Genomic DNA, 25,987 nt, shown 5'->3' on the forward strand with positions numbered 1-25,987 from the left:
TTGCTGGCTAAAAAAAATGTGAAAAAAAACAGTGTGGGACCCCAAATCCATACCAGGGCCGAAGGGTTTGGTATGGATTTGGAGGGGGACCCCTATGCCATAATGTAAAAGAAAAATGGCCTGGGGTCCCCCCCCAAAATCCATACCAGATCCTTATCCAAACTGACACCATCCCCCTGTGACGTCATTGACCAGTGCATGCTGGGCCGCTGACACACACTGGGTTTAGAACACATTAAAAATGCATTTGGCATTTTTTTCTGCCTGTAAATGCCCCACTATGTTAACCTATGTGTCCATGTACACATCACTGCTACATGGGTATTAGAAGAGGAGCATTTATAGGCAGAAAAAAAAAAAACATTACCAGTTAGTTTGGGAGAGGAGCTCTTGAAAGAAAACGCAGATAAACGTTTATAAACGCTAGACGTGTTTAGGCATTATCGCATCCCAATGGCCAGAATAAATTAAGTATATGTAAACCCTCACCTTGTAAAACAACCCATTCAGTTTAGTATAGAAACGAAAGGCAAAACATTTGTGTATAGATATAAAAAAAAAAAAAAACATTATAAATACCCCCCCCTTTTCTATAAGTGATAACATAATCTCTGTGAGTTGCATAAGGAGCTTAGAGGGCTGAGAAAGGAGAAACAGCAGCACAATGGTCTTCCTAGTAAATGGCTGTGCAGGAGGTGGGGGATCAATCTGGTCATTGGAGGGGAACAAGCTGGGTTTTCAGCACATAAACCAGAAAAAAGCAACGCTAAACCCACCAAAATTGAAAATGTACAGTAAAGACCAATATGGAAATAAAAATAGTGAAAAATGTTCTATAGATGAAATTTAAATTAAATTAAACTGAAAAGTCCATCTTCTTAATTCCACAGTGCTTGTAATAAAACCAAACTTGTAGTGTAATCAAAAAGTTCAATATTATCCTCCACCGCACCACCAGTGCTAAACACCCAAAATACTCACTTACCAGACGGCAAGCAGTAAAAGCTTGCGACCTATACCCGGCCAGGGCCTTTATCCGGTCAGGAGCCAAACAGATGGATACCAGGAAGAACCCTCAGGCTGATCTGTATACCAGGCAGGGACCGCCAAACTCGTGGTTCACAGATACCAAGTGTAGGTAGATGTGGATAACGTTCAGATGTATCCCAGCAGTCCGGGGCGGAAGAGAGACGAGGAAGAGTCTCAGCACAGCCAGAGAACTGACCACGCTGTGTACTCCTGCTTAGTGTGGTCAGTTTTTGACAAAGGACAAAGGAAGCAATACAAAGAGAACAGGATACTTTTTTCTACAAGAACATGATACAGCAGGCACATATCAGGAATATGAAATGTTGGGTTTACAGATTCCTTAACCACTTCCCGACCGGCTCACGTACATTTACGGCGGCAGGTTTGCTCCCCTGCGCGAACTGCCTTACCTGTACGTCGGCTCCTTTAAGATAGCAGGAGTGCCGCTGCGGGGGACCCAATGTGCGTGGCCGGTGGATGCGATCAGGGCACGAGAGCCAGAAAGGGGATTTGTCTATGTAAACACACAAATCCTCGTTCTGACAGGAGAGGAGAGACAGATCTACTGTTCCTAATAATCAGGAACAGCGGACGTGTATCCTCCTCCAGTCAGTACAATGCCCCCACACAGTTAGAACACACACTAGGGAACACATTTAACCCCTTGATCGCCCCCCTAGTGTTACCCCTTCCCTGCCAGTGACATTTTCACAGTAATCAGTGCAATGGTCCCAAAAAAGTGTCAGAAGTGTCCGATCTGTCTGCTGCAATGTCGCAGTCCGGCTAAAAATCGCAGATCGCCACCATTACTAGTAAAAATAATAATAATAAAAAAGCCATAAATATATTCCCTATTTTGTAGACGGTATAACTTTTGCGCAAACCAATCAATATGCGCTTATTGCAATGTTTTTTTTTACCAAAAATATATAGAAGAATAGATATTGGCCTAAACTGATTTTTAAATTGGGGATATTTATTATAGCAGAAAGTAAAAACTGCAGAGGTGATCAAATACCACCAAAAGAAAGCTCTATTTGTGGGAAAAAAAAGGACATCAATTTTGTTTGGGTACAACATCGCACGACCGCGCAATTGTCAGTTAAAGCCACGCAGTGCTGTATCGCAAAAAATGGCCTGGTCCTTAAGGGGGCAAATCCTTCCGGGGCTGAAGTGGTTAATATTCTGGGCAATAGAATGTAATAACGTGAATGCGCATAAACGCATGTGCAATACGTGGCTTTTACCATGTTTTTTTTAAGCAGTTTCTCACCTATCAGGAGGTGTTCAGAGTAGCCGAGCAAACTCTCAATGTACACAAGGCCTCTGGATAGAGCGTAAAAAAAAAATAAATAATTTCAGATTTCCAGATTACAGACAGTAATAAAAACCGTTTTTTTTAAACAAGAATTCCAGGCATGGCATTTTTTTTCATAGTTACATTGGTCCAGCTTGGTCCAATGTACTGTATCTATGTGTATACCATACCTGGCCGATGGCCCTGGAAGCCGCTGAATGAGATCGCTACTCCACTGATCCCCACTTTGATCCCGTGCCGAATGGCTACCCTGATGCATTGTGAACACAGGAGGTCGGCCACTCTGCATAGACCTCATTCAGAGAATGTTTTACATTTTATCAATGAATGAAAAGCAATCTCTGATTGGACAAGGCGGGGCGGTGACATCAGGCTCTCTACCTCATCCAGTCAGAGAATAGCTTGTAACTATGTATAAAAGTCATACTTGGAATTCTTCTTCTTTAAAAAGTCTGTTGGGTTTGTATCACTGTCTGTGTCTGATGAAGAAATCCTCCTTCTTTATTTCTCCTGATGTCCATTATGACTGCCCCGTTACCTCTTTCTCTATGTCCTTCAGCTGAGGTAGATTGGCAGTTGGTATTAGGGGCACACATTCTGCAAAATGCCTTCTTAAAAACACATTGACAAGAACTTAAAAATGTAAAAATAATTTAAAAAATAACAAGTAGAAAATAATCCATTAGTACTTATCTGATATGAGTTTACAATAATGATTTTAGAAATTAAATGTTAATATTAATTGTAACATTTTTTTTTCTCCCTTTTTCTACTTTCAGGTGGAAAATCAACTGAGTGAGTATTATTTTCTATTTTAAATGTAATAACTTAAAGTCATTGTGACAGACAGAAAACACAATTATAACCCCTTCCCACCTGCAATCTGTTTAAAACTATTTGCAAAGCTGCCGGCTCTCAATCCAATTCAATAGAGTAAAATTATCATCTGTTTTCTTCATTTGTTGCTATGCATTTCAGCTTTTTCATCTGCTTTTATTTATTATGTATGAATTAATTTTTTTTGTAAGGGGTTAGGGTTTAGAGGTTAGGGTTAGCTGTTCATTTATCAATTTATTTATCTATTGTTTTTATTTATTTATTTTTAATAAACAATTAAAAACAAATAGGAGCTAATCTTAGTGTTAGGGTTAAGATTTAGGATTAGGGGTTAATATTTGGGTTAAAGCGGTTGTAAACCACGGACCTTGCAAAAAAATCCCCCAAAAAACTGCAAGACAATGGCCTAATGTGCTAGTATGGATCGCATACTAGCACATCATAAAATACCCACCTTGGAACGAAGCCCTCCAGCACTGTACTCTCCCCTTGCCTTTCTTCCGGGTTTGCGTGCTCCAGCTATGTGATTGGCTGGAGCCACTATGACATCACTGCCGCACATGCACGCGGGAGCCCTCAGTTCCGGCATGAAGCTCTGAAATTCCGGCAAGGTATGCTGGACCTTCAGAGCGCATGCGCCGGTGATGTCACTGGCTGAATTCATGGTGAATATCTCCTAAGTATAAACAGAAAAGTCAGTGCTACTACCCATACACCATATAGATAGCTGAGCTCCCAGGTGCTCGATCCACAGTCGCTGGCTAAGTAGAGTAATGTAGAAGAAATGATCCGCACGCCGGTTTTTGCTCATAACATTTCTTCATTTTATTGAATAGCCATAGTGAACAAACGCAGATTAAGCCATTTGACGTGTTTCAGCCTATAAGGCCTTAGTCATAACCCGGTGCCCGTTTAGGAGATATTCATTTTACCTACAGGTAAGCCTTATTATAGGCTTACCTGTAGGTAAACATGACCAGGTGGGGTTTACTGCCCCTTTAAGGGTTTGAGGGTTAGGGGTTTTTTTATTTTTTTTTTATTATTTAATTAATTATTTATTTTCATTTAATCACTGCATTTGAGCAGAAAAAACACTCAAAACACAGTAAAACTCTCAAAAATGCCTGAATCAAGCACTTCTATTCATTTCTATGGAACAAAAAAAAGGATTTGTAAGCTTCAATATATTACATTTTTGTTTTGGGGTTTAAGCTGGTTTCCATTCCCATAGACTTGAAGCAGCCAAAAATTATTATTTTTTTTTTTTGCATTTGTCAGCCTTTAATATATAAACAGAATAGAGTTGTTATTAGAACAGTGTATTAAATAAAAACCCTATGGGGGAGATTGTTCAACTAGGCTTTGACAATAAAACCTAGAAGCTGATTGGTTACTATACACAGCTGCACCAGGTTCTGCATGCACCAGTTTTAGAACCTCCCTCTCTATATGGCCTTAAAAAAACCAAAATGACTAGTTATGCAAATTGGTCAAGTTAACGGAGGCAAGCAGGCTTCAATGACCTTTGGTTATCTGAGCATTTCGATTTCGATTTACCTTACCCATTAAATTCGGTTGATTTACTGAAGTCAAATAGGCTGTTCACTTTGCAAGGGAATTTTCCCTTAGCTTATTGAATGGGGTGAAGCTCTGCTGACTTCCATCATCCAATCATGTGCAAGCACAAATATATATTTTTTAATTGATTTTCCTCACACACGATTGAGTATTCCAGGCAAAGTGATTGTTCAGCACATTTACTAAGCTAAGAGAAAATCCCCTTGCAACTTGCAAATTCCCTTGCAACGTGAACAGCATATTTGCCTTTAGTGAATTAACCCCTTGGTGTTATTTTGCATAAGAGTGCACATACTGTACATTGTTCTACAATAGTTAACCTAATGCACAAAGAAAGACACTGATTTACAAATATCAGAGTCCCATGAGAAGATAAATTGTTCCACCTAAAAAACATTTTCCCTTCACAAATAATTTCCCTTTTTTTTCTTGTCTTCTTCAGCAGGAAAGAAGGTTCTCACATGTCGGCATCACAAAAGGAAAATGTAAGTAGTTTAGAGTTCTCTAATATTGAAATGCAACTGTTCTGGTGTTTAGGAGGTATCTATCAAACCCCTAAATAAGGCCGGAGGTATCAGTATAATTAACATACAATATTGAAGAAGATGGTAGAAAAAAACTACTGTTTCCTCGACTACAATATAGAAATAACATAAAAAGCAGCTATAGAAAAAGTGCCAGCCATGTCCCCTTAAAGCGAGGTTCCACCCAAATTTTGAACAATATCTGTATGTATTCTCTTCCTTGCCTAGATGCTGACATGCCGTTTAAAAAGATTTAAATCGCCGTAATTACCTTTTATTTTTCTATTCTTCTTTGCACTTCCTGGTTCTCCTCCCATGGGAGTAGGCGTGTTTCTAGCCTCTCCCACACTCCTGGGAGCTAGTCTCAGGCTTCCCAGGATGCCACTGAGCATGTGCGGGAACGAGCGGTGAATGCTGGGAGCACAGCATTCACCACATCCAGGAAATAAATGCTTGTGGGCTTCAAATGCCCACAATGAAGATGGAAACCGCCTGCAGTGAATAATATAAGTTATTCTTTCCGACGAAATCTGACACAGGCGGACATATTACACACAATATGTGAGTATGTAATGCTAAGAAGAAAAGTTTGTGAATGAACTCAAAAAAAAAAAAAAAAAATAGATAGGTGGACCCCCGCTTTAAAGACCATTTATTTTACAAAACCATGTACATAAAACACCATTGTAATGATATCCCCCATACCCCCCCCCCCCCCCCCCATGAGCCCGCTTTTTATCTCATAACCTAGGAGAGCTCCCCGACATCAAAAACTACTTTTTGTTTTTTAATACACCTGGATGGCTTTTAATGTAGGAGAGCTCTTTTGGGTTATGAGATACCATGGTATTTTATGTATGTAGTTTTGTTTAAAAAAAAAAAAACAATCTTTAAGGGGACATGGCTTTGGTACTTTTTTTTTTTTTTCTTTAACCACTTCAGCCCAGAAAGGATTTACCCCCTTCCTGACCAGAGCACTTTTTGCGATTCGGCACTGCGTCATTTTAACTGACAATTGCACGGTCGTGCGACATTGCAACCAAACAAAATTGACGTCCTTTTTTTCCCACAAATAGAGCTTTCTTTTGCTGGTATTTGATCACTTCTGTGGTTTTTATTTTTTGCGCTATAAACAAAAAAAGAGCGACAATTTTGAAAAAAAAGCAATATTTTTTACTTTTTCCTAAAATAAATATCCCCCAAAAATATATAAGAAAACTAATTTTTTCCTCAGTTTAGGCCGATACGTATTCTTCTACATATTTTTGGTAAAAAAAACCCAAAACGCAATAAGCGTATATTGATTGGTTTTGCGCTAAAGTTATAGGGTCTACAAAATAGGGGATAGTTTTATGGCATTTTTACTATTAATTTTTTTTATATTAGTAATGGCGGCGATCTGCGATTTTTATCATGACTGCGACATTATGGCGGACACATCGGACACTTTTGACACTATTTTGGGACCATTGTCATTTATACAGCAATCAGTGCTATAAAAATGCACCGATTACTGTGTAAATGACACTGGCAGGGAAGGGGTTAAACACTAGGGGGCGATCAAGGGGTTAAGTGTGTCCTGGGGAGTGATTCTAACTGTGGGGGGATGGGCTACCACTGACATGACAGCGATCACTGCTCCCGATGACAGGGAGCAGTGATCTCTGTCATGTCACTAGGCAGAACGGGGAAATGCCTTGTTTACATAGGCATCTCCCCATTCTGCAGCTCCGTGACACGATCGCGGGCACCCGGCAGATATCAAGTCTGTGGGATCCGCGGTCACGGAGCACGCGGCGCGCACGTGCCCACAATGCCGCATCTTACAGGGGACATACCTGTACGCCCATTTGCCCAGCCGCTCCATTGTGCTGACGTATATCGTTGTGCGCTGGTCGGCATGTGGTTAATCTTTTTAATATTTTTGCTTGATGGAAAATACATCAGTGCTCAAACAACCATCGTTCTGTGTCAGGATGAGGCATAATTGATCATCAGCAGCAATAATTGACATAACTAATATCTACACCAATGATAACATTACATATATAAAAAGTTACATAGAAAAATAAAATGGGCCTGCTGGACCCACTTTCAGACAACTGCTGAATTCTCCCATCTGACTACCTCCCCAACTTAACCACCTTATACGTACCCTTCGATTCTCCAAACATACTTCACTTCGCATCGTTCTCAGGTGGAGGACTGAACACGGACCCAAGCTCACACTTTGTAGCAATCTCCCCTGTTACCCGCATTCCACCCTATAAAGGGCCTGGTGACATCCACAAGTGTTGTGAGGGAGAGTAGGGGAAGTGGCCCCCCTTACCTAGCCCTCTTACTTTTCACCCCTACCGGATCCCCTTCCTTCCCCCCGTACCCATGGGGGTGTTCTGTTTTGTTTTTTGGGGGATTTTTATTTTCCCTTCTTTTAATCTCCCACAATCCCGTTCCTCACATTTTGACACTTAAAGTTTGCTGACCACGTGCCCAGCGCCACTCCGAAAGCCAACTTCTCTCACCATTGCCCTTGCCACACAACAGTTTCCATTAACCATAAGAGGTTCCCATCGCTTATTTGACACGCAAACGGACAATCCCACGCCTGCCAAATACACTATCCAAACTATATCTACGCACCCAGACCTGGAAGGCCTAGCTGTGGAACTCTCTCCTTTAGCGTCGTCCTAAATTCAGCCCTCTGGCCCACAGACCCAGAGGTATGCTCAGATCTAAAATCTCCTACCAGAAATCTTAATGGCCCCTATGAAAAACATCTACCATACGAAGAACTCCTCTCCCTGCATTGATCACTTTATCACTTTTAACCCAGATCTCTCCCTTCCAGAGATGAGATCACAATAATCTTCTGATTCTTAGACTCCACACGTCGGTACATCTCTATTTTTGAAATTTTCCTGCTATGACCTTTGTAACTTTTATGTACATTTCTCTTATACACGCTATGTATACCCCATAACTACTAATTGTGGAAAAAAAAAAAGAGTAAAATTATCATCTGTTTTCCTCATTTGTTGCTATGCATTTCAGCTTTTTCATCTGCTTTTATTTATTATGTATGTATTAATTTTTTTTGTAAGGGGTTAGGGTTTAGAGGTTAGGGTTAGCAGTTCATTTATTAATTTATTTATTATTTATTTATTTACCTATTATTTTTATTTATGTATTTGTTTTTTTAGGTTAGGGGTTAATATTAGGGTTAGGGGCTAATATTAGTGTTAGGGTTTAGGATTAGGGGTTAATGTTAGGGTTAAAGCGGTTGTAAACCACGGATGTTGCAAACCCCCCCCCCCAAAAAAAAAACTGCAAGACAATGGCATAATGTGCTGTAAGCCTAAAGAGCCATTCATGGCGAAACATATGTCGGAGCGGAGGAGCCGTCATTTTCGGGTCCATTTTTGATACACCACACCAGGCTTTGCACCTTTGGAGTGAGACGTGGAATGCACGCTACCCCCAGGGATCAGTTGACTCACACACGCTGTTTACACCTAGTGCCAGGCACTATCACATTCATTTTTTACATTCTAGCTCCTTCCTGAGTGGCCATTGGAGTGGCTTCATGCCATTAGTGGAACCAATTTGGGGTTCCCAATAGGGGTGCAACGGATCAAAAAACTCATGGTTCGGATCGTTCCTCGGATCAGGAGTCACGGTTCGGATCATTTTCGGATCAACAAAAAAAATCTCCCCCACTGTAATATGCACAATCTCCCTATTGGCAGGGTATGGCAGAGTATTGCAGGGTATTGGCGGGTATATTGGCAGGGCATTGCAGAGTATTGGCAGGGCATTGCAGCAGGGTATTGCAGAGTATTGGCAGGGTATTGCAGCAGGGCATTGCAGAGTATTGGCAGGGCATTGCAGAGTATTGGCAGGGTATTGCAGCAGGGCATTGCAGAGTATTGGCAGGGCATTGCAGAGTATTGGCAGGGTATTGCAGCAGAGCATTGCAGAGTATTGGCAGGGCATTGCAGAGTATTGGCACTGCTGCCATCCGATGTAATGACGCCGGTTCCTCTCTCCCCTCTGTGTACTGATCTGTACAGTGGAGGGGAGAGAGGAACCGGCATCATTACATGACGCCGGTTTGTTACAAGTGATCGCTCCGTCATTTGACGGAGTGATCACGTGCTAAACGGCCGCCGAGTGTACCAAGATGGCCGCCGCTCCGGAGCTAGGCCGAAGCCGCGGCCTTCCCTATGGCCGAGGCCACAGAACGCCCCGCGGATCGCGGGTGTCCCGTACGGATCAACCTCTGCAGATCGGATCACGGATCGATGACGATCCATTGCACCCCTAGTTCCCAAAGGGTTTCTTGACCTTCCTGTGAAAAGTGGTCAAACAGTTCTGGTTCATACTGAGCACTCGTGGTGGAAGATCTAGAAGTTTTATCTCAGAGCATTCCGTTTTGGTGTTGGGATTTATTCACTTATGGACTTTATGCTTGCTTATTTTCTCATTAATGTGCACATTTGAGTTTGATGCAGTGTTTTTTTCGTGACAGTTGTTTTATATGAACATGTATAGCGCCTTATTCTTTATGTTATAATCAAATATTAATTAATAATATAATTCAATGTTTTTCGATTTTAAGAAAGATAGGATAACTTCAATAATATGATTTTTTATTCTTCCTCGCAGGATTTCAAGCACACCAAGTCCTTTGTCATATGAGGAACCGGTTTGTGAAGGCAGCCATTTCAACCGCCATGTTTCCTGAATGGCATGCTCCATTGTCAATAAGATGGACTTGAAAAGAATATCTATTTTTACATAAAATGTAAATGACCACGTTCAGAAGAGGAAACCATTTGTGCTTTAATGTGAAAGGACAACTCAATACAGGAACAGCAATGTTCGTCTATCGTCATTGAGTCTTCCGCTATTGGGACAAGAAGACTGCAGTCCCCTGCCATAAATTACCATGCAGTGTTCTAGTACTTTCCTACATTTACTTCAATGCATTTGACACAGTCAACAGAGCTCATGTGTATATAGAAAATTTTGGAGCTAAATGCTTAGCCTAATATAGAAGAGAAGCTCAGTCTTAGGCTCTACCACACCCTAACGAGAAATATTAGCATTACAGATAGTTCAGGAGGCCTTGTACTGAAGCTAGCGAGTTTAATAGTTTATCTTCTGGATGAAAATCTTTCTCATAAAAATATATACCACATGCAACATAAACTTGGTGACCTATAAAAAAGAAAAAGACTGAGGATGGAAAGACTCTTTTGTGCCTATGCATGGGGGCCAGTTGCTGCTTTGATGACTAAACCAAACTTCCAACTCTCGTCTCACTTTCTGTTCACAGATGCCTCTTCTCCTGTAGGTTCTGAAATAATTCCAGGCCTGCATTGACCAACTGTTTTCTTAGGGGCTCAAATGGAAGGTTTGGGTTTGGAAATGGAAGTGGGTGGTTGGCAAGAAGTAGTGGAATACTATGCCTCAGATTAGACAATGATTCTATGTGCGTGGCAGGCTAAAAATTGGTTTTGCCCTCCTTGGAAAGCCTATTTCACTCTTTAATGACTAAGTTAGCCATACATGGCTCAATTTCCAACTGATTCCTTCTGAATTGGCCAAATTTAGAGGGTGTTATTTGACACCACCCAGTTTGAAAAGGTTTGGGTTTAAAATAGAAAGACTTGTATGTGTATGTAAGCGCGTCAGTACCCCATGGGGTAAAGGATCGCGCCATACCGCAGATGGACACCGGCGGCAAAAAGCGCCATGAGGCGATTTAGTTTGCATAGGTAGCGCTATACAAGTCACTCATTCATTCATTCATTCTAAAGAGTTTAAAATGATTCCCTCTTAAAAGTCTTCTATAACTTCAATGAAAAAGCAGGAAAAACCTTAGTGGATGGGACTCTGCTAGTCAGAGAAAGCCATGCACCCTGCTGGGCTCTTATAGGCTGCCCAGAAGAAGGTCCAAAGTGATCAAAGGACAAAGACCCCAGCATCAGAACCCATTAAAGGTAAATACATCCCAATTGCAGGAAAATAAAATATTTTCAAAGCTTCTTTTCTTCAGAAAGTATTCACAGCCTGCTTAAATAAGCCTCTCCCCTGCCAGTTTGCCGTAGCGAAGGAACTTTCTCCAATGGCCCCTGCTCAGTCAGAGCTATAGTTTGGCACTTAACCAAGCTGATCTGATGCTCTCTGCTGATTGGAAAACTCTAGCACCGACTCAACAGAGAATGTTTCAGACCACTGCAGAGAGACTGCTGCTTCCGCACTAATTCTCTACAACATGCTGGCAGGCTTTTCTACACAGGCCATTCCAAAGAAAGTAGACTGCAAGACTTTGAAAATGTTTTGTTTTGATGCACTAGGAATGTATTTAGCTGATTTAAAGTGGAACTAAAGTGCAAATAAAAAAACAATTGCAAGAAGACAAGCTATTTATTGCAGGACAGATGTGCAAACAAATTTGCCTGCTGCAGCTGAACAGGCCGTGGACAGTGCTACTAACATTAGGCCAGTATCTGCCCACAGACAAATGCCCAGATTGCAGTCTTCTTGCGTTACTGGTATTTTTTCCTGGGTGCCTACTGCCCTAATAGTTGGCACAGATCAGTGCCTCATCCAGTCCTGTTCTGCCGCAACAGATTAACAGGCTGCCAGAAATGGGGCCGGACGGTGCATCCTGTGCCTCTACCAGCACCTGAACTCCCGGAGCCTTATGCACCGGCACTCAACGCCCAACGTGCATTGAACCCTAGAGTTCCTTTAGGCTTTAATTTCATTGGCCGGAACATTTTAGTTCCAGAAGATGCTGAACAACTTCAAGTCCTCTTAGAGCTTCTGTACACTTCTCATCAGACCCCTGTAGAAGATGCGTGCCCACCCACAAAGTCATTTCCTTCCTGCTTTTTCTTTTTTGTGTTGAGACTGAATACCCTCTGTACTAAAATGAAGTACTGAAAGTATTTTTGTTAGATATTTAGATTTATTTTTGTTGTAGATGAGTACATGTGCCTTAATTTAAATTTCACAGGCGAGAATGTATACATTTTTTTTCTACTGATTGTATGTATATATATATATATATATATATATATATATATATATATATATATATATACATACACACACAGTGTTTGTAGAAATATATCCCCAGGCCTGTGAATGAACTGACTCCACTTTTGCTTTCAAAATGAATTGCACTATGGCGCCATGGCGGTGCCTGGAAAAGCATATTCAGCTGTCATTCTGCATGCCCATAAGATGAAGGTTAGTTGCTTAGCACCTTTTGTCATTGTAAGATTTTAACCTTATGTAGAATACAGTATAAATAAATAAAGTGTGTTTTTTTTTATTTTTGTGTCGGGTTTGTGTGCATTTTTTATACAAGGAACATAGCTTTGCTTTGACAGATTTGGCTTTGTGATCAAAAGAGACATTTAATGTAAATTAAGTGTAAAAAAATTACCCGTTGGGTAAATCTCTCTAATAAAACACCGGATAGTCATAAAAACACAACAGGAGCTCAAATTCTTGTCTGCTCTATCCCAAAATGTTTTGGCTTGAAAAAAGCCATTCATGCTAGACATGTGCATTGCCGAAAAATGTGTTAGTTTTCATGTCATTGTTTTTTTTTTTTTTTCCGTTTTTCGGGTCATTCTTTATGATCGTAATTTGTAAATTTGAAAATTCATAGTTTCGAAAATTCGTAAGTTTGAAAATAAGAAAAATAAGAAAGAAAAATCCAAAAATTCTAAAGAACGAAATCCAAAAATTCTAAATAATAACTAAGTAACTAACTAATAATAACTAACTATTAAATTATAGGTTTTGGAATTTCTTTTCAAATTAGGCTGTTAGTGAACATAGCGAATACAAATTTATCCGAAGTTACGAATTACCTAAAATAACAAATGCCGCATCTAAACAAATGGAATGGAACAAATTAATAATAAATAATAATAATAAAAAGTTTTTATTATTTATTATTATTAATGCATTACGTTCCATTCGTTTAGATGCGTCATTTGTTATTTCGAATAATTTGTAACTTCGGATAATTGGTGGATTAGAATGCTTGTCAGTGTTTATTACTGTCTTTCCCCCAGTTAGGGAGATTCACCCTCTCTATTTCTCCTGTTTACCATTATCATTGAAAGTAAAATAAAATCCCAAATTTTGGTCTGTCCTCAAAAAAGTAATAGAGAGGAAATCTTCGAATAGGGACACTAGGGGGTACCCCAGAGATTCCTTTAGTTTGCAGGGATTTCCTCTCACTTCTTGTTTGGCAATGGGACAGGAAGTAAAGGGAAATCTTCGCAATGGGACACAGATGGTGGATAAAACTGACAGGAGTTATAACCCGCCCCTAATCTATCTGAAATGGAAAAAAAAAGTTTTGCCTATAGTTCTACTATAAGCCTGCAGATGGGCAAATCCCCAGCTGTGGCTATTGTATTCTGACATCACCAGCTATCTCATTGGATGCAAAGTTCTCAATAAACATGTTCTCTCTGCACCAGTATGCGAATACCAAAATGTATACGATACAAGAAAGCAGCTCACACTTTATGCATATAACCATCTGTGAAAATGCAAAAATCATATACTTATAACCAGTGTAGTGGTATCCTTTTATTATGTAGCAAGGTCTTTTACCCTTTGGTCTAATGAGAACCTCTAAGGCCAAAGATAGCTGACATCCTTCAATATGTGGTGGGTTGTGAGGCATAGTGGGTGCAAAGATGGTATAAGTCATTGGGAGCTAGACACTTCTTGGATGTAAAAGAGATTTTATTTCTTTTGACAGTCCTTTTTATATATTTTGGGGGAAAGAGGGTTAGGGCCAGGACACCCTTAGATAGTTGCAAACTCAATTGGCAGGCTCCGAGACTTCAATAAGAGAACAGGGAAAGGCTCCAGCAAGGTGCCAATTCTGCACGTGCAGGATTGCTGTCTCCTATGGTAACAGTCCTTTAACAGTTCCTAACTCAACATATCAGTTCTTTCAGCTCCGCTGCAACTGTTCCTTGTAGTTCTTCAATACTGAGCTCCTGGTCTCTCACTAGACTCTCTGATTCACTGACTATGAATCCCTTGAGCTCCTCCAAGGTTGGCGGTGGAACCCCCTCAAGCGTCACCCCCACGTCTCTGCTGGGTTCCTAGCTTGGCACTCCAGATAAGATAATCCTCAATCTTCACCCCTGCTAACCGGCTCGGCCCCTGGCTTGACACACAAGGCTGCTCTGCAAGTGTCTCCTCCACTGGTTGGGTCCCTGACTTGATCACCGCCTGAAGTTTCCTGATTCTCCACCATGCCCTTCAGTGAGAATATGGTTCCGGTACTTGCTTCGGTTACTCACTGTGGTCCCTGGTAAAGGCAAAAGGGTCCCTTCGTGGCGAAAGCTTCCCTTCTACCTCCGACCACTGACAGGTTCTCCGGCCGACAGAACCGTCACTTTTGGTTGGACTACAAGCCGCAGTCCCAACCCTGCGCTGCCTTTAACTTCTGGTTAGGCCCTCACGCAGCCTGGCAGCCAGATGCCCCCGGGATAGGCCCAATCTCTGGCCTAGCAGCCCGGGGCAGATGACACACATCCACCCAGACGGCAGGCTGGGTGGCACAGAACACAGATCACCTAACCTCACCCGAATATATAAGCTCTCCCAGCAGGCCAAGGGATTCAATCCGGTCCATTGGCCGGGACACCCACATACCCATAACCTGACCTTTGGTTGCCCTTCTCATATCTAATACCACCACGTGCCCGGCCACCTAGTGGTAGAAGAGAAAAGTACAACAAGGCCAAACTTAGGGAGAAATCAATGGATCTGTAACAATTTAACTGTGGTAGCGGATTTGGTGAGCAGCTCCCTAACTAAACCCCAGGGCACGACATCCTCCCCCTGCCCAAGAAACTACATCTCAGAGTTTGCAGAAAAAAATAATTTGAGCTCCCAAGCCTGAGAGTGAATGTCCTGGCAAAAACTGGGATAGGTGTGGAAACAGGGAAAGGGTTAACAGTAAAACAGTAGAATAACATTTATGTTGTGTGCCACATGAATAAACATTAGTATCACAAGAAAACAGTTAGTCAGGTATGACATTCAAGTATCAAAAATAGTTATATACATTTTAAGGCAAGTAAGCAATAATGCTATAACCTGGTATATGTAATATCTAATGCAATAACCTAACTATCTAATATATACAGTCATAGCAAATATATAAGGGTTAGGGTTGTTGTCCGGCTAGATCCCTGTCTCTCCTTAGCCAAGGAATATGCACCGACACAGCAGCACCTGAAAGAGAGAAATCAGAACAATGCAAAATGCATCCTACTCTATAAGAACTTGGTGTAATGTGTACACAGTGATTTGAACTACTCCTCATCCGAAGGAAGTATGAGAATGTAAAACCATCCTATACATGGCTACATTATTTATGTTTTTGAAAGCAGGCCCCATTCTCTGTAAGAATGCCACAATCAGTATATAACCAGTATAAAACTACAAACTTTCAGCAATACTTTGATCAGTGACAGTCCTGATATAGGTGTGCGAGTCCATCGTTTGAAGAAATAGGCAATCATTTTAATATCACAGCCTATTCTAACTAACTACATGTTCAATGTCCATGACCAGTTACCGTCCATCTGACTTCACTTCAGATAGACCACACTTCCCAGCAATTCCCTTTTATTCTCCAAAAGGAACTCCGAGCAAAGGGCATAACTGTGTTTCAAATAACAAGCAATCCCCAGAAGCATTATTAGCTTTTGTGACAGTGATACCAAAACCTGGGAAGGGTCCACAATACTGCGCAAACTATAGCCCTATCTCCCTTCTAAATTCAGATACCAAATTACTATCCAAATTATTAGCAATTGGGTTACAAGATAAAGTAACACAGCTAGTGCATTTTGAACAAACAGGGTTTATGAGGAGCGAGAAACTAAAGACAACACTATCCGGGCCCTAGACGTACTCCACTGGATGCAGAACGCTACTAAGATGCCAAGAGTAATTCTATCGATAGATGCCAAAAAGGCATTTGATAGAGTGATTTGGGTATTTTTGATGGAAGTATTAAGAGGGACAGGTTTGGGAGAAAGAATGATGGCGTGGGTAATGGCATTATATGCAGGACCAAGAGCAAAGATCAAAGTCAATGGAACCCTATCAGAATGTTTGGATATAGGGAATGGCACAAGGGTTGCCTATTGTCCCCAACATTATTTGCCCTTGTTCTGGAACCTTTTTTTATGCAGAATAAGGGAAAATAAAGGAATAATGGGAGTGGAAATTGGCAAGAGAGAGCATAAAGTGTCAGCATACGCTATTTGCTATTCTACATGTCAAAACCACTAAAATCTATACAAGCACTGATGCAGGAAGTGAGGAGATATGGGAAGCTATCAAACTTTAAAATAAACCTAGAGAAATCAGTAATATTACCTAGCCATGTACCACCATTGCTGGCCACATCCCTGCAAAATAGATATCCGTTTATATGGAACAGAGAATCGCTATACTATCTAGGAGTCCATATCACTGCAGATGCAACACTTATATATGAATTAATTTACAGCTCCCTGATCAAGGGAATAATAGAGGATTTGAATAGATGGAAAGGACATACACTAACATGGTTCGGTAGAATTAATACCCTTAAGATGAATATAATACCTAGATTAATTTATATCCTGTATACAGTACCCATTTCACTCCCACAATTTTTTTTTAAAAGGATACGTATAGCATTTATATAATTTGGTTGGAAAGATGGGAATGCTAGAATAGCGTACAACATCTTACGTAGAAGTGAGGAGGAGGAAGGAGTGGGCCGATCAGACATTGCACTGTATTACAGAGCAATGTCTTTGGTATGCATCCTAAACTGGTGCCATGACTCCGCAAATAAAGTTTGGGTTTCGATAGAGGAAAATATGGCAGGTAGGAAATTTGCGGGGGCACCATGGATACCATCCAAAGCCAGGGGATTGTCCAAGTGGGTATCCCCACTAACACGAAATACATTGGCAGTGTGGGACAGAATAAATAAAACTGGTAAATATGCACCCAGTACATCACCATTAGCCCCTTTGGGAAGGTATCCATGGTTCCCCCTGGAGAAGAAAAGGGAGCATTAGGCCCATGGGAATCAGATGGGAACACAATGTGTATGAGGTTCGCCCCATTGAATGTTCTTATCCCCAAGCAGAATTGATATCATCACAGGGGGACATGGCGACGGCAGGATGGAGGTACTATCAATTAGCAAATTTTTTTAACAAAATTTATTTATTTTATTTCAGGTACTTATATAGCGCCGTCAATTTACTCAGCGCTTTACATATACATTGTACATTCACATCAGTCCCTACCCTTACAATCTAAGGTCCCTAATTCACTTTCATACATACTAGGGACAATTTAGACAGGATCTAATTAACCTACCAGCATGTCTTTGGAGTGTGGGAGGAAACCGGAGTACCCGGAGGAAACCCGCGCAGGCACAGGGAGAACATGCAAACTCCAAGCAGGTAGTGTCGTAGTTGGGATTTGAACCAGTGACCCTTCTTACTGCTAGGCGAGAGTGCTACCACTACACCACTGTGCCGCCAAATAGAACTCAAGGTGAGGACTCTGAATTCGCTAACAACATTTGAAAAAATGTGTATGAAGATGTCTAAACCCAATCATTTACTATCCCAAATGTACAAATTAATACTTAGTGAATACAACACCTTATTTTATTCAAGAATGAAAAAAGAACTGGGCTGTACATTTTCCTCATTACAAATAAGGAAATTAATAAAAGTAACACACTCTGCAACTGTATGTTCATCCATTCAGGAGACATCATATAAGTTCCTGGTTAGATGGTATCGGACCCTGAAGTGATTAGCACAGATATACCCAAATACAGATAACTGCTGCTGGAGGGGATGCAAAGAAAAGGGTACTTTCCTTCATATCTGGTGGTACTGCCCAAAGATTTGAGTATTTTGGGAAGAAATAGCTGTTTCATGGGAGTATGGGCTCTATAAAATTATATAAAAATGGTGTAATACCACACTTATTAAACACAGCCAAAAGGCTGGTACCCAGATACTGGAAACAGGTTGCATGCCCTACACTAGCAGAATGGAAAAGGGAAGTGGAGGTAATAATGGAAGCGGAAAGATGGGTCTATGAGACTAGATATCAACAGGAGAAATTTGAAAACATATGGGGAGGCTGGAAAAACTGTGCTTGAGATATAGATAAAGATGAAACGGACTAGAAAGTAAAAAGCCGAAAGCCAAGAATTCTTGAAACTTTTTATTTTCTTTTTTTTTTTTTCCTTTTCTGAGGGACACCTATATATAGAATGATAAAAGAAGAAGGAAATACAACATTCTTTTTAATTCTTTCTTTTTTGTCTCTTAAGTAATGTCTTGTTGGGTGTGCAAGGTAACTGTCAGCAGAGCGTCCTTGACATCACACAACCCATATTTGTAATCCACAAGGTATTACTTTGAAAGACTTCACCAGTAATATCTGGAATCTGGCTTTTCACAAATAGTTATGCTGCCCAGATTACTTTTATGGTCATAGCCCCAGACAGTCAACACTGAGAGGTACTTCTCTTTTCAAAAGCTTGATCTAAAGACACTGGAGTAACTTCAGCAGAGCATCTTTTACTCCCCAGGTGCACATTTATAATTCCCCAGCGAGCTAGCTGTAGCATTTCCATAACAATTGCTATTAGAACTCGAGGCCAGGCAGAATCATGGTTCCTCTTATAGCATTCACCGTATGGATAACATTTAAAGTCTCTTTGTGAAACTGATATTATTAACTTTAGGTCAATGAATAGACTCAGAACAAGTAACAGTGGGGCTTCTGATCCCCGATCTTTCCCATGTTTCAGTAGTAACAACTTCCTTGCTCAATTCTTAAGGCAGTGAAACTGTTGCAACTTCATCGGCAGTAAACATTTCCTCCCTTACGGTGAGAGACAAACAATACGGAATACAGTCTCTAAAACTCAGCACATATTATTATTATTATACGAGATTTATATAGCGCCAACAGTTTACGCATTGCTTTACAATGTATAAGGGGGACAACACAATTACAGTACAGTTCAATACAAAAGGTACAGGAGGGCCCTGCTCGTAGAGCTTACATTCTAAAAGGGAGGGGGTGGTGGTACAAAAGGTAATAGCTGCAAAGAATGATTTAATGGGGGTGGCTCAGGGACAGTTATGTGGGTGTGGGATAGGCTTCCCTGAATAAATGAGTTTTCAGTGATCTCCTAAAGGTGGACAGGGTAGGGGCTGATCGGACATACTGGGGCAGGGAATTCCAGAGGATGGGAGAGGCTCTGGAGAAGTCCTGAAGGCGAGCATGGGAGGAGGTAACAAGGGAGCTAGAGAGCAGGAGGTCCTAGGAGGAGCGGAGGGGGCGATTTGCGTGATATCTGCAGATGAGGTTGGTGATGTAGATGGGGGCGATGTTGTGAATGGCCTTGTATGTTATGGTTAGCATTTTGAAATTTACACGGTGGGGTAGGGGAAGCCAGTGAAGGGATTGGCAGAGAGGAGCAGCAGTCACGGATCGATTAGTGAGGTGTATTAGTCTAGCAGCAACATTCATAATAGACTGAAGGGGGGATAGCCTGCTTAAGGGTAGACCATTAAGGAGAGAGTTGCAGTAGTCGAGGCGGGAAATAATCAAGGAGTGAATAAGTTGCTTTGTGGTGTCATTAGTCAGGAAGGGTCGAATTCTGGAGATGTTGCGGAGGTTAAGGCGGCAGGATTTAGCCAGTGATTGGATATGGGGGCTGAAGGAGAGGTCAGAGTCAAGGATTACACCCAGGACCCTGGCATGTGTGGAGGGACCAATGGTTCTGTTGTTGATATTAATGGTGAAGTCACAGGTGGGGGACCGTGTGGGAGGAAATATAACAAGCTCAGTTTTAGAAAGTTTAAGTTTGAGGAAGTGGTGTGACATCCATACCGATATGTCATTCTGCAAATTTGAGATCCGTGTGGAGATAGAGGGGGTGAGTTGAGGAGTGGAGAGATAGATCTGTGTGTCATCAGCATAGAGGTGGTATTGGAAGCCATGGGAGGTTATCAACTGGCCCAGGGAAGAGGTATAGAGTGAGAAAAGGAGAGGCCCAAGGACGGAGCCTTGGGGTACCCCAACAGAAAGAGGAAGGGGAGAGGAGGAGATGGAGTTGTAAGTGACACTGAAAGTGCGTGAGATAGGTAGGAGGAGAACCAGGATAATGCAGAATCACGGAGGCCAAGGGAGTGTAATTTGCTGAGGAGGAGCAGGTGGTCAACTGTGTCAAAGGCAGCAGAGAGGTCTAAAAGTATGAGTATGGAGTAGTGGCCATTGATTTTGGCAGTTATTAGGTCATTGGTGAGTTTTAGTAGGGCAGTTTCAGTAGAATGTTGTGGGCAGAAGCCAGACTGTAGGGGGTCGAGAAGGTTGTTGTCCATGAGGTAGCGACACATTTGGTCATGAACAAGGCGTTCGATGAGCTTGGAGGAAAACGGGAGCAGGGATATAGGTCTTAAGTTATTCAAACAGGTGGGGTCTAGTGAGGGTTTTTTGAGTATGGGGGTAACCAGTGCATGTCTGAGGGGGGAAGGAAAGGTGCCAGAGGAGAGGGAGAGGTTGAAGATGTGGCTTAGGGAGTTGAGGATAAAGTGGGAAGGTGGTCGCAGTAATTGAGAGGGGACGGGGTCCAGGGGACAGGTAGTGAGGTGGGCCATGAAGAGGAGTTTATCAACTTCTTCTGTGGTAACTGGGCAAAAGGAGGAGAGTATTGAGTGTGGTGTTGGACTCGATATGTTGGGTAGGGGAGGAATTTGAATGCTGAATATCTCCTTGCGAATTGTGTTGATTTTGCTATTGAAGTGGTTGGCAATTTGTTGAGCGGTAAGCAAGTTGGTGGGTGGGGGCAATGGGGGGTGAAGTAAGGAATTAAGGGTAGAAAAGAGTTGACGAGGTTTGGATGAGAGGGTTTTGATGAGAGTGTTGTAATAGGTTTGTTTAGCAGTGTGGAGGCAGGAGTTGTATTTGAGAAGGGCAGATTTGTAGAGGGTAAAATCTTGCAGGGATTTAGATTTATATTTACGCCATGCTCGCTCAAGAGCACGGCTGTGTCTCTTGAGACTTCTGGTGTCGTCTGTTTGCCAGGGTTGTGGCAGATGGGGCCTGGTTCTGCATGTAGAAAGAGGAGCAAGTACGTCTAGGGAGGATGACAACGTGGTGTTGTAGATGGAAGTGGTTAGGTCTGGGCAGGACAGGGGTGCGATTTTGTCATAAAGGCCATCAGTGGCAGAGTGAAGATATTAGCAACATATTAGCAACCTTACATCATTGTTACTTTATCCCTTGTAGCTTTTTCCAATTCCGTATCTACGATTCCATGGGCAGGGTATAAAGGTTCCCATACCGGATTCAAATCCTTGCATTGAGGACATTTGGTGCTGAGCCTGTCGCTGCAGTAACAGGTGATTTTAGGAATCCAATGTTCCTGGCAATCTGCCATATCTTCCATTAATTCCTCATCACTTTCACTCCATTCTTTGCTGTCCAGTATCGCATTCAGATCGGACTCGAGTAGACCAGCCAGCAAGATGTCTGGCTCTGTAATGTTAGAACACTCTCTGTCCGGTACACAGCCGGATACAGTTGGCATTGTCACACGTGCCTCAAGGGCTCACCTCTCATCGACCGCTAATTCCGCTTTCCCCTCAGGCACACTGCTTTCATTCTCCACTGGCTTACCCGATTCTGGTATTTTTCCTTCGGGCGGCTCAGGCAAGGTAAGTAGCTGAGCCTGACCCCTGGCCCCTAGGAGCAATCAACGTGTGGAGCCCAGGGGAAGTCATTGATCCAATGTTAACAGCTTCTCGCTCGACGACGGTAGACTCTGGGTACCGCTTCCAGCAGGGACAGCAACATCCCCATTTTGGTTCATATGCAAAATCCTCGGGGATTGTGTGGTAGAGACGATCTCAAACAAGTGTTTTCCACAACATCCACACATGATCCAAGGCCTCAACTGGGGGGGTCAGACTAGAACACACTCACAGATCAGCCCCAGCGTAACCTCCAACTGTATACAGGGCGAGTTGACCCTCTGGTGCATACTGTACTCCGTTGTCAGTCAGAACACCCTTCGACTGACCCCAACTGAGATCCATCCCTGGAAAGGTACATTGCCCAATCCGACATCATGCTCCACAATTGCCCCATCTTCTTCACTAACCCATAATCAGACACACGTGGTGGCACTTCCTTATCCACCTCTGCAGAGCAGGAACTCCTCCCCCTGCCATCAGATTGGTGCAAATGTTTCTTGGGAACTGTGTTGCCCGCCTCCTTATTGTTGCGGCACGCCAAAACTGTAATGAAGTCCATTTTGGCGCCTGTTTTAACCCTTACATCGCTGGCGGGAAGTGTCAAAAGGGAAGGATGAATCTTTCCCATGACTTGGTGGTTCTTCCCCACACTAATAGTACACATGACAACACAGTCTATAAGAAGGGTAAATGTTACTTGCCACCTTCCCACAGAGCCAGGCAAAGTCCCAATGGAGCAGAAGCCGGTTGCCATGGACGACTGCTACAAAGACAACACCTTAGCCCCGCGTTGGGCGCTAAATGTAGCAAGGTCTTTTACCTCTTCTGGTCTAATAAAAACCTCCAAGGCCAAAGATAGCTGACATCCTTCAATATGTGGTGGGTTGTGAGGCATAGTGGGTGCAAAGATGGTAAAAGTCATTGGGCGCTGGACACTTCTTGGATGTAAAAGAGGTTTTATATCTTTTGACAGTCCTTTTTATATATTTTGGGGGAAAGAGGGTTAGGGCCAGGACACCCTTAGATAGTTGCAAACTCAATTGGCAGACTCCGAGACTTCAATAGGAGAATAGCCATACAGGGAAAGGCTCCAGTAAGGTGCCACTTCTGCACGAGCAGGATTGCTGTCACCTATGGTAACAGTCCTTTAACAGTTCCTAACTCAACGTATCAGTTCTTTTAGCTCCACTACAACTGCTCCTTTTAGTTCTTCAATACCGAGCTCCTGGCCTCTCACTAGACCCACTGATTCACTGACTATGAATCCTTAGAGCTCCTTCAAGGTTGGCGGTGGTACCCCCTCAAGCGTCACCCCCCCCCCGCGTCTCTGCTGGGTCCCTAGCTTGACACTCCAGCTACTCCTCAAGCTTCACCCCTGTTAACGGGCTCGGTCCATGGCTTGACACACAAGGCTGCTCTACAAGCGTCTCCATCACTGGTTGGGTCCCTGACTTGATCACCGTCCGACAGAACCGTCAGATTTGATTGGACTGCAAGTCGCAATCCCAACCCTGCGCTGCCTTGTTACCTCTGGATAGGCCCTCACACAGCCTGGCAGCCACATGCCCCCGGCATAGGCCCAATCTCTGGCTAACAGCCCGGGGCAGACGACACACACGTCCACCCAGACGGCAGTCCGAGTGGCACAGAACACAGATCACCTGACCTCACCCGAATATATAGGCTCTCCCAGCAGGCCAAGGGATTAAAGAAAACCCCTGCCCATTGGCCAGGAGACCCACATACCCATAACCTGACCTTTGATTGCCCTTCTCATATCTAGTACCACCAAGTGCCCGGCCACCTAGTGGTAGAAGAGTAAAGTACAACAAGGCCAAACTTAGGGAGAAATCAATGGATCGCTAACAATTTAACTATGGTAGCTACCCCTCTGCTAAGGGCGCTACAATTAGATAACTCAAAGTGTCAGTTGTGCAAGTAAGCCTAAACATTTGAGAAAGCCCATTGGCGCAACCCGTGAGATGGGCAGTGAGGTGATCACGATAGGTGGAGCGGCACAGAGCCGCAAACACCGTGCTATACTAATAGTAAGGAGAAAGTAAGGGGATTATAACGGTGCCAAAATCTTGAATGCTACCCTGTTTCCCCGAAAATAAGACCTAGCGTGATTGTCAGTGATGGCTGCAATATAAGCTCTACCCCCCAAATAAGCCCTACCCTGTTTCCCCGAAAATAAGCCCTACCCTGAAAATAAGACCTACAAGGACTTTAACTAGGGCTTATTTGGGGGGTAGGGCTTATATTGCAGCCATCTCCGACAATCACGCTAGGTCTTATTTTCGGGGAAACAGGGTATACAGTGACACATTAGTATTAAAAATATAATGTTTTATTGACAAACAGATTAAAAGAGGGTATACAAAAAGAGTATACACAACAAGGGTGTAAACAAACAGTACGGGAAAAGATAGAGAACCAGCATATGCAGCAATATTACAAGAACCAGCCAGTAGTGTGGCGGCAGGTCTTGTTCACAGGTATTATGTTCCTACATGTTTCGCCAACATTGGCTTCCTCAGGGACAGTTGGTTATACCTGTATTAATTTCATGAGTTCTAAATAAAGAAATATATAGTCAGAGAAGACATAACAATGTATATATAAACAGAAACAAAAAAAACGAGCATTCAAAGGTTGCCGGACATGGTCAAAAGTCCCCCCCCACAAAAGAGAATGGGGGGGACTTTTGACCATGTACGGCAACCTTTGAATGTTCATTTTATTTGTTTTTGTTTCTGTTTATATATACATAATTAGTTCTAGAAGCATGCTTGTAATCCAAAGCACTTGTATATCAAAGCGAATTTCCCCATAAGAAATAATAAAAATTTAAAAGATTCGTTCCACAACCATTTATTCATAAATCCTTCAGTTTATAGTCCATAGAAAAAGATTATAGCAATGTGATAGGTTGTGAAACCATAAAATGTTCATCCACAAATGGCAGCCTCCAGAAGGGGATTAGAAGCAAAATACAGTGTATAAAAGAGAAGAGAGGCACCTCTAAATGTAGCAATATGGTTACATTTAATGAAGGTACAACATTTAGCAACTCACATGGTTGATGATTAAAAGAGGCACATCTAATTATGCAGGCATCCAGTGTAAAGTGGTCCACATAGACCGTCCTACGCACCGTTGGCTCTCACCGCTGTCAGTCTGCAATCGTGAAGACTATCCTGTAGTAGAGCGATCAGAAAGCTTGGCTTGAGCCACTCGTGTAGCACAGCGTGGAAGGGATGACGTCAATGGCAGTGCAGAGGATGGTCTATGTGGACAGCTTTACCCCGGATGCCTGCATACTTAGATGTGCCTGTTTTAATCATTAACCATGTGAGTTTCTAAATGTTGTACCTTCATTAAATGTAACTGTATTCCTACACTTAGATACGCCTCTCTTCTCTTTTATACTCAGTTGTGACATGACGCTACTTGTATATCAAGTCAAAATTTATTAAAAAATTTTGCTTGTCTTGCAAAACGCTCTCAAACCAAGGTTTTACTGTATATTAATCAGCAGCCAGCAGGACCTGGGATACTCATAATTACAGGTTTATTATTAGACTGCTTTAAACTCTTCCTTCTGAGTTCTCTTAATAAAAGCTAGAGAGTGCTGAAATGCATAATTATCTTCTAAAATACCCAGACTTTATCTGCCATTGTGACCTGGGAAAAGTGTGTGGGCTGCTCAGGCTCGATAGGGAGGGGGTATGTAGACAGTGCATCCACAACTGCTGCTAGAGTGCTAACAGGCAATGTAGCCTGTCCTGCAAAGGTTCAAGGAAGGAAAGGTGACCCCTGGAAGTCGCACA

General features: G+C 42.3%; 2 protein-coding genes across 4 annotated transcripts in view; one reads left to right on the forward strand and one right to left on the reverse strand.

Annotated features, from left to right (window-relative positions):
- The window catches only part of JAM2 (junctional adhesion molecule 2), a 155,496-nt gene extending 142,862 nt beyond the window's left edge, over positions 1-12,634 (forward strand). The window contains exons 8-10 of one of the 2 annotated variants that reach the window (XM_073617075.1): positions 3,127-3,142; positions 5,208-5,247; positions 9,952-12,634. In XM_073617075.1, coding sequence (XP_073473176.1) covers positions 3,127-3,142; positions 5,208-5,247; positions 9,952-9,984 — 89 coding nt within the window. In that variant the 3' untranslated portion in view covers positions 9,985-12,634. Of the gene's footprint in view, positions 1-3,126; positions 3,143-5,204; positions 5,248-9,951 lie in introns of both variants that reach the window. The other variant, XM_073617073.1, reaches the window with a different exon arrangement.
- The window catches only part of ATP5PF (ATP synthase peripheral stalk subunit F6), a 114,881-nt gene that overhangs the window by 30,630 nt on the left and 58,264 nt on the right, over positions 1-25,987 (reverse strand). Inside the window, exon 5 of one of the 2 annotated variants that reach the window (XM_073617077.1) lies at positions 15,500-15,582. The exons of the other annotated variant lie outside the window; for it this stretch is intronic. Within the exon in view, the coding sequence (XP_073473178.1) occupies positions 15,515-15,582 (68 nt within the window). The 3' untranslated portion in view covers positions 15,500-15,514. Of the gene's footprint in view, positions 1-15,499; positions 15,583-25,987 lie in introns of those variants that run through there. 2 annotated transcript variants of the gene reach the window in all.

Source organism: Aquarana catesbeiana, linkage group LG02 (genome assembly GCF_042186555.1).
Source record: "Aquarana catesbeiana isolate 2022-GZ linkage group LG02, ASM4218655v1, whole genome shotgun sequence".
Classification (NCBI taxonomy): Eukaryota; Metazoa; Chordata; class Amphibia; order Anura; family Ranidae; genus Aquarana; species Aquarana catesbeiana.